Consider the following 9288-nt stretch of genomic DNA (forward strand, 5'->3'; position numbering starts at 1 on the left):
GAGCAAAAATCTCTAAAAAAAAAAAAAAAAGAATTATTTCATTTAACTTTATTTATTTTTAATTTAACTAGCAAGGAACAGAGGGGATGAGAGAGAGAGAGAGAGAATGTGATAAAGCAAGCCACCAGGTCTGGGACTTGGACCATGGTTGGCCATGTGGGAGTACAGCACCTTTAACCATCATGCCACCTGCCAGCCCCAGAAAAAAATATTAAGGCAAAATTATGATTTTAAAAACCTCTTCAATCAATTAAAATCAGACATACCACTTTCTTTTTCTTTTTTGAGAGGTTTTTGCTATAGAGCATGTGCGCTCTCCAGACAGACAGAGAGAGACATAGAGACAGAAAGTGAGAAATCATCCCCTAGGGGGGATGGCCACACCGCAATCCCTTTTCCTCCACTCTCCTCTCGGGATCTTGGGCACACACACATGCACATGTGCCTGGTGTGAGTTTAAGTCACTGGGTCCAAGACTCAAACTGCAGTCGACTAAATGGGAGTCCAGTGACATAGCCATTATGCCAGCTGCTGGTCCCATTTTATTCTTATTTTTCAATGAAAAAAGAAATCAATTTTTACTTTTTTACTTTTTTTTCCCCTCAGTTTTTTGCTATAGAGCATTTGTGCTCACTGAGGGGGAGAGAGAGAGAACATGAGAAATCATTTCCCTGGCGAGTTGGCTACCCTGCAATCCCCTCTTCCACTCTCCTCTCTATACTCTGGGCATGTATGCAGACATGCCCAGCATGTTTTTCAAGCTGCAGGGTCCAGATTTCTGAACCACACATTTGGCCATGTGGGATTCAGTTGCCCCAACCACCATGCCATGGACTGACCAAACAAACCAAATAAATTTTAAGAAAAAGTATATAATCACAGAGTAGCTATGTCAAGGCTGATAATATGAAGTCTTTTTTTTTTAAAGAGAGACTTTTACCTACAGGGCACGTGTGCTCACCAGAGAGACAATGAGACAGAGCGCGAGAAATCACCCTTAGGGAGGAATGTCGCACTGCAATCTCTTCTTTTCCACTCTTCTCTTGTGATTTTAGGCACGCACCAGGCATGAGTTTTAAGTCACCAGGTCTGGGACTCGAACTGTGTCAACTATGTGGGAATCCAGCCATGTAACCATTATGCTATCTACTGGCTCCATGAAGTCTTTTTTTTTTTTTTTTTTTTTTTTTTTTTGGGGGTTTTTTTTTTTGGGTGGAAGGTTTTTGCTATAGGGCGCGTGTGCTCGCCAGACAGACAGAGAGAGAGACATAGAGACAGAAAGCGAGAAATCACCCCCCAGGGGGGATGGTCACACCGCAATCCCTTCTCCTCCATTCTCCTCTTGGGATCTTGGGCACGCATGCACATGTGCTCGGTGTGAGTTTTAAGCCACTGGGTCCGGGATGCAAACCGTGGTTGACTACATGGGAGTCCAGCGACAGCCATTACGCTAACTGCTGGTTCCCTCCATGAAGTCTTTTACAAGAGCCAAATTGACTATAGAGACATTAGAAAAACAACAAGTAAAATTAATGTATGTGGGTGAGGGGGAGGTCTTCAAAAGTTCATGGAAAATGGGATTAAAGTATATTTATTACGGTGGGAAAAAGTGTAAAATTCTCACATAGTTTTTCCATAATATACATTTTCGATGAAACTTTTTGAAGACCTTGTCTATGTCTCATTGTGGGAATGCAAATACTTGTTAAAGTAAAAACAACAAAAAACCAATTGCTCCCGTTTTATTTTAACTGTTCTGCAGTCAACACTGCCCTCTGGTGATAGAGAACAAAAGTCAAATATAAGAAAGTAAGCATCACACTTGACCATTTTCCACCAAAGACAAAATACTGGGTCCTCAGAAAGGCCATGATGTGTTTTTCCATGCAAAACTACACGTCATGACTTTTCTTTTTTAAATAATTATTCATTTAAATTTATTAATTATTACTTTAATTTGATGAGAGAGAGAGAGAGAGAGAGAAAGCTGCCAGGTAGGGACTTGAACCACAGCTGGCCATGTGGGACTGCCGCGCCTTGACCACCCATGCCACCTGCCAGCCCCATGTCATGACTTTTCTAATCACCCAATAAATAGATTCTGGGTGACCTTTATTATCTATATGCTAACTTAGAAATTCTCTAAAAATCTGTTAAGGAGACCAGCAGGTGGCATGGTGGTTAAGGCACTGGACACTCCCACACGGCTGACCACAGTTCAAGTCCCGGACCAGGTGGCTTGCTTTCTTGCTTTCCCTCTCTCTCTGTCTCTCTCTAGTTAAATTTTAAAAAACAAATGAATAAATAAAAACTTTTAAAAAGTGTTAAGGATACTAATTCAAGAAAGGCTTAGGAAGGTATACAGGACAGTAAGAGTAACGTCTTAGAGTGTGTAAACAAGGAAAGTCCATAAGAAGTAGAGTTCTGATGGCAGGGGTATCTGATACACTGAGAAGTGTCCATGAAAACCAGGGATTCACATATCAGCCAACTCCGCCCATGCAGTAAACCTTATTTTAGGGAAAAAGAAAACTCCAAAAGAACACATCTGGCAGTTAAGTGTTTACTAAGCCTAGGAGCTGTCTGAAGCAAAGATGGACTTACCAATGCTGGTGCCATCGTGCCCCATGATGCACTTCATAGAGGTGATGATCTGCTCCACTACAGGTGGGGACAGCGACGTGGCATACACTGCACTATGGGAATGTGTCCGCAGATAGTCTATCAGCTCCTGGGGAATGCACAGAGGCAGATTATTAGAGGCAATTCTGAATCCACTGGCAACGTCTGTGCTTTTCTTCCAGAGCTCGTGGTCTCCACCCTTCAACGGCACTGGAACTGGGGCACTACTCTGAGAATAAGATCAGCCAACACGGTCAAAGTATACTGCCGGCAACAACAGGGCCAGAAACCAGCCAAGAGGTACAAGGCTAAGTCCGTAGGCTTTGTTCTGTTTCTGTTTTTGTTTTAAATATGCCACAGAATAGAAGAAATAAAAAATCCCTTTACACTTGGGGACTATATCACTTAATGTTACAAATAAATGTACAAAGTCGAATTAGGGGTCAGCTAGTGGCATGGTGGTTAAGGCAGTCAGATCCCACATGGTCAACTTCTCAGTTCAAGTCCTGGACCTGGCATCTTGAAAAGAGTGCTGGGTACCTAGGTGTGTGTGCCCACATAGAATCCCCAGAGGAGAAGGGATTGTGGCATGGACACCATCCTTGGGGGTGATTTCTCACTCTCTTTTCTCTCTCTCCAGTGAGCACAAGCACCCTATAGTAAAAACTGAAAAATACAAAACAAAACAAAACCACAAAAACTAAAACAACAAAAAGAAAACAAAACCAAATTAAACAACTTTTGAAATTGCTTTTTATTGGGTAGTTGGAAAAGTCATAGTGCATTTTTGCATAGAAAAACACAGAAAAAATACATCTCGGGATCAGCAGTTAGCATAATGGCTATGTCGCTGGAGTCCCATGTAGTCGACCGTGGTTCGAGTCCTGGACCCCGTGGCTTAAACTCAGGCCGGGCGTGTGTGCATGCATGCCCAAGATCCCAAGAGAATGGGAGAGAAGGGATTGTGGTGTGGCCACAAATCCCCCGTGGGGTGATTTCTCATTTTATGTCTCTTTGTCTCTCTCTGCCTCTCTGGTGAACGCACACGTCATATAGCAAAAAAAAAAAAAAAAAAAGGAAGAAAGAAAAAATACATCACGACTTTTCTGACAACCCAATAGATACGATTTACTTCTAAGTATTATGGAAAATAAAACGTGCTCTCACCCTAAGCTAGCAAAGCCCATTCTGATATCCCTAAATACAGTTCTCTTAACATTCATTTCCAGGGCATTAGAATATCCTCTAGACACACAGAGGTTTATAAAATGGTATCAATGTAGCAGAAAATAAACAGAAATTCACTAGATATTTATCAGAACACTAATGCCATTTCATTGAATCAAGCAAAATACTGTTCATCAGTTACAAGAACTGATGGTTAACTTAGCACAGATTATGTTCCAAGAAATGTACAACTGTGTCAAGATGTGAACATCACAGTGTGCACTTACACAGATCTAGATGGTAGTTTATTACACACCTAGACTATATGGTATAGTCCATGGCTTACGGGCCATGATGAAAAAAACAACACGAGACCGAATCAACACAAGAGAAAATGATGCAATGAAGAGATGCAAGAGATGTTTGAGGCTGCTGCTGGTGCAACACAGCATATGGTCTTATGGTAAACTTTCTTGGGGGGCCATGGTGGCATGTTGTTTAAAGCACTGGACTCCCACATGGCCAACAATGGTTCAAGTACTGAAGTGGTGGCTTGAAAATCACACTGGGTGTGTGTGCATGCGTTCCCAAAACGTTGAAAGGAGATGGGAGGAGAAGGAATGGCGGCATAGCCATCTTCTCTGGGGAGATATTTTTCACTTTCCCTCTCTCTGTTTCTCTCTGGTGAGCACATGTGCCTTATGGTAAAAAACCTATTTTTTGTTTTTAAAGCACATAGAAGTCTACTCTAAATAAGGATGAAAAGTGTAGTATAAGCATCACATACTTAGGTAATTGTATGTGCTATACTTCTATATGACTGGCTGAGCAGATGCGTTTATACCAGCGTCACCACAAACATGTGAATAATAGGACTCTACAAAGCCTAGGCTGTCGCTAGGCAATAGGTATTTTTTAGTTCCATTATATTAAGGGACAGTCATATTTGCAATCCATTGATGACCTAAATGTTGTTAATGAAGTGTAAGACAGTACTTCCATATTCCTCTTTAGGGAGAAGGTGGGAGGTGAAAAAGCACCCACAATAGGGGGTGGTAAGGCCATAATAATCCCTTCTCCTGCATCCCTCCTTTCTTTTGTGATTTTGGGTACACACACGCCAGCATTAAGATATCCTCTCGACAAGGACTTTAGAATATCCTCCAGACACACAGAGGTTTATAAAATGATACCAATGTAGCAGAAAAAGTCAGCCTGTTTTCCAAGCAAACCAGGTCCAGGATTCAAATTACACACTCAGTTATGTGGAATCCAGCTATCTTAAGCACCACACCACAAGCTGGCTCTCTCTGACACCAAAAAAAAACCCCGCCCCTATAGAGCGAGTACACAGTCAGAGAGAGCGAGAGCGAGAGAGAGAGTGAGAGAGAGAGAGAAGGGTGAGAAATCACCCCTAGGGTGAAGGCCATGCCACATCCCTTCTCCTCTACTCTCTTCCTGGGATTTTGGGCACACATGGGCATGATTTTTAAGCTACTGGGTATGGGACTCAAACCACAGTTGGCCATGTGGGAGTCTAGCACCTTAACCACCATGCCACCTGCTGGTCCCAAGGCAATCCCAAGAAATCACCCCTCAGGGGGGATGGCCACATTACAATCCCTTCTCCTCCATCCTCCTCTTGGGATTTTGGGCATACATGGCACACACATGCACCTGCTGTGAGTTTTAAGTTGACAGGTCAAGTACTCAAACGGTGGTCAATTACGTGGGAGTCCAGCGATGTAACAATTATACCATCTGGTCTTGGACCAGCAGGTGGTATGGTGGTTAAAGGCACTGGATTCTCGCATGGCTGACCATGGTTTGAGTCTCGGACTTGGCAGCTTGCTTTCTGACTTTCTCTTTCTCTCTCTGGTCAAATTAAAAAAAAAAAAAAAGAAAGAAAAGAAAAGAATAGCCATTCTTTAGGATTTGCGCTGTTAAGTCTTAAAAAGACATTAAAAACATTCATGAACATCTACAATGTGCTACATTTATTAAAATACAAACCATGTACCACAGTATTCACCTTTATAAAGTGTACAGTTCAGTGGCTTTTAGCATATTCAGGGTTGTGCACCTTACATCACTACTTTTAGAACATTTTCATTACTCTGAAAAGAACCTTTATACCTATTAGCAGTCACTTTCCATTTCCCCCACCCCCTTATCCCCTGGCAACTAATAAACTGCCTTTTGTTTCTATGCCTATTCTGGTGGAACATGAAAAAACATTATATGATCTTTTGTGACTGACTTCATTTATTACGGTGCTTAAGATGAATCTGTGTTGTAGTATGAACATAAATTATTATTATTTTTTTTTAATAGAGAGATTTTTACTATAGGGCGTGTGTGCTCACCAGACAGACAGAAAGTGGAAAAACGCCCCCGCGAGGGTGGGGATGTCCATGCCACAATCCCTACTTCTCTTGGAATCTTGGGCACACAAACACATGCGCCTGACGTGAGTTTAAGCTACCAGGTCTAGGATTTGAACTGCAGTCAACTACATGGTAGTCCAGTGACATAACCATTATGCCATCAGCTGATGCTATAAATGATTTTTTAAGTGATTACTATGACCTTATGAGTCAAGCATATTAATATTTATCTCTGTTTACTGACAAGAAAATTGAAAGGCTGATTGCTTTCTCCAGTCTCACCAAGCAGAGAAATATACAAACTCAGGCCTCTATCTTCATGGTTCACCATTTCCACCATGCCACACTGATTCTTAGTTGCCTCAGAATTCAATATATAATTTTTATTTATTTGTGTGTGTGTGTTTTGTAATTTTGCTACAAGGCACTTGTGCTTGCCAGAGAGACAGAGAGAAAGTGAGAAATTACCCCATGGGGGGATGCCATGCCACAATCCCTTCTCCTCCATTTTCCTCTTGGGATCTTGGGCATGCACGCACATGCACCCAGCATGAGTTTAAGCCACTGGATTCGGGACTCAAACCGTGGTTAGCTACATGGGAGTCCAGCAACGTAGCCATTACGCCATCTGCTGGTCCCCACTATACATTTTAAAATAAAAAAATACAATGCTTGAGGGCCAGCAAGTGGCACAGAGGTTAAGGTGGCTGGATTCTACATGGGCAACTGCATGGTTTGAATTCTTGACCTAGTGGCTTGAAAATGCTGAAAGGAGAATGCAAGAGGAGGGACTGCAATATGGCCATCCCCCCTGGGTGTGATTTCTCACTTTCCTTCTCTCTTTCTGACCTGAGCATGCTCCCTACAACAAAGAAACAAACAAACAAACAAAAAAAAAAAAAGAAAGAAAGAAAGAAAGAGAGAAAGAAAGAAAAAGAGAAAAAAATATATAAGGCTTTGTGGTGCCCCAGAGCAAGCAAAATCTTTTTCCTTCCAGAGCAAGCAAAATCTTTTTCCTTCCTGTCTCTATGTTCACCCTCAATGTGTCTGAGTCCAGAGGCAAGGGAACTGATCTTTTATTCCCATAGGCTCAAGGACAACCTCACTAACTTCTGAAATTGTGAGCATAACTTAAACTCAATAGCAAACTGGGGCAAACAGGAAACACCACTGTGTGTTCTTTCATACAAGAGGGTATTCTATATCTCAGACCAGCATGCTGTTTAGAAAAAAAGCTCAAATAAGACAACAAACAATGAACAGAACCAGCCTTTAGTTCAGTGAGGAGACATCAGAGTCACTCACCAAGCAGCTGAAATGTGAAGCCTGCTGGCACCACGAGCCTAAGCCACAAATGAATGCAGGGTCTCCACACTACTAAGTTTGAGTTACCGAATCTAGTACCGGTATCTCTATCTCCAACTGCTTGTTCTTAAGGCCCAGTTACCTTCTTGCCTCCAATGTATCCTCCAGAGGCACCAAAGCTCTTTGTGAATGTTCCCATCATAACATCCACATCCTTGGGATCCAGGCCAAAGTAGTCGACCACACCTCGGCCTGAAGGGCCCAGGGCCCCGATGCTGTGAGCCTCATCCAGATACAAGTAGGCCTTGTACTTCTTCTTCAGGGCAATCACTTCAGGAAGGCGAACAATAGATCCCTCCATGCTGGCAAAACAAGATTTAAAAAAGACATGTGGAGACTTTTTAACTCTCAAAATTAGGAGTTGCCATTTTATTACTCATTTTTTAGTTTACTGCTTTTTAAATGGCCTGATAACTACCCATGATAAGTCAGATAATGCCATGGCTAGACAGGAGTCTAGGGGAAAGGAGATTGGTTGTTTTTAAACTGGCGCCAGAACACAAGCGAGCTTACTTCATAAAGCTTGTACAGATAGACATCATTAGACTTTGTATCACACGGCATATGCAATTAAAGTTACGTAACAGAATTTTAAAAAGTTAGGAGGTAAGAAAATAAGCACTTCAAAAGTTAACCAAAATAAAATACTTCCTAAAATTAAATGGTGTGTAATTTGACTTGACATATTGGAATACATAATTCAATTCCTGCCCCTAACTACAAGTTCCCTCTATAAACAATAGAAAAATTACAGACCCACACAGGCGGGCGATTTGGAGACTGCGTAGTACAATGAAAAGAATAAAAAGTTAGACAGAAAGACGTCTGTCCTAGTGCCGACTCTACTTTAGGTATTGCCACAAGTTATAAAACCGTCTCTAGTGTTCAGAGGGGGCTAGCCTAGTGTTCTCTGCAGTTTAAAGAGTCTATGACTTCATGGGCCCGAGTCACAAAGAGAAGAAAAATAACACAGGATTACCTATATATTCCCTCCACTAGGATTAGAATTTTCTTCCATGGCCTTCGTGTCCGAGGCTGTCCGTAAACAATAGCATCTTTCAATAGCTTCTCCAGGCTTTGCATATCTACAGCACACACAAAAGAAGTGAGGCATAAAGTGTCTTCTTCCTCCTTCCTAACTTTATTCCAAGATGCAAATAAACAGTCTTTATTCAGGAAGTCTGTCTCAAATAGCAAAGGACATTAACATAATCGGAGTTGAGCAGAAAAAGGTAGGGCAACGTGGATGAATTATTGCCACTTTATACTGAATTCTAAAACAGGAATGTTCAAAACCACTGAAACTTGACTAAGTGACTATGGCATTTGATTCGTTTGTTAGCAAGCTTTTGAAATTCCCAATGTTTGATGTTAAATACCTCGCCATGTAGAAAGCTTTTTTTTGTTTGTAGAATCAAACTGTATCTCTAATCCTAGTGAGTTATTCGGAAAGGAAGGCAGAAAGAAGGCCAAGCAAGAGAGTATAAATAAACCATCACGGATACAATGCCTCCTAAATAACAAGTCTTGGAGAAGACATCGAGGTGGATGCTCCATTTCCTTTCACATACTTGGTACTTCATAAATTCTTTTTTTTTTTTTTTTTGAGAGGTTTTTGCTACAGGGCGAGTGCACTCACCAGAAAGGGAGAGAGAGAGACAGACAGAGAGATAGAAAGCGAGAAATCACCCCCCCGGGGGGATGGCCACACCACAATCCCTTCTCCTCCACTCTCCTCTGGGGATCT

At 41.8% G+C, this 9288-nt stretch overlaps 1 protein-coding gene across 1 annotated transcript in view; it reads right to left on the reverse strand.

The window, feature by feature from the left end:
• SPTLC2 (serine palmitoyltransferase long chain base subunit 2) overlaps positions 1-9288 on the reverse strand; it is an 85102-nt gene that overhangs the window by 41921 nt on the left and 33893 nt on the right. The window contains exons 7-9 of the mRNA XM_006157086.2: positions 8521-8626; positions 7624-7843; positions 2605-2731 (exon numbers count right to left, since the gene is read on the reverse strand). Of these exons, the coding sequence (XP_006157148.1) occupies positions 2605-2731; positions 7624-7843; positions 8521-8626 (453 nt within the window). The remainder of the gene's footprint in view (positions 1-2604; positions 2732-7623; positions 7844-8520; positions 8627-9288) is intronic.

This window comes from Tupaia chinensis, unplaced genomic scaffold (assembly GCF_000334495.1).
Source record: "Tupaia chinensis unplaced genomic scaffold, TupChi_1.0 Scaffold000528_1, whole genome shotgun sequence".
In the NCBI taxonomy this organism is placed as follows: Eukaryota; Metazoa; Chordata; class Mammalia; order Scandentia; family Tupaiidae; genus Tupaia; species Tupaia belangeri.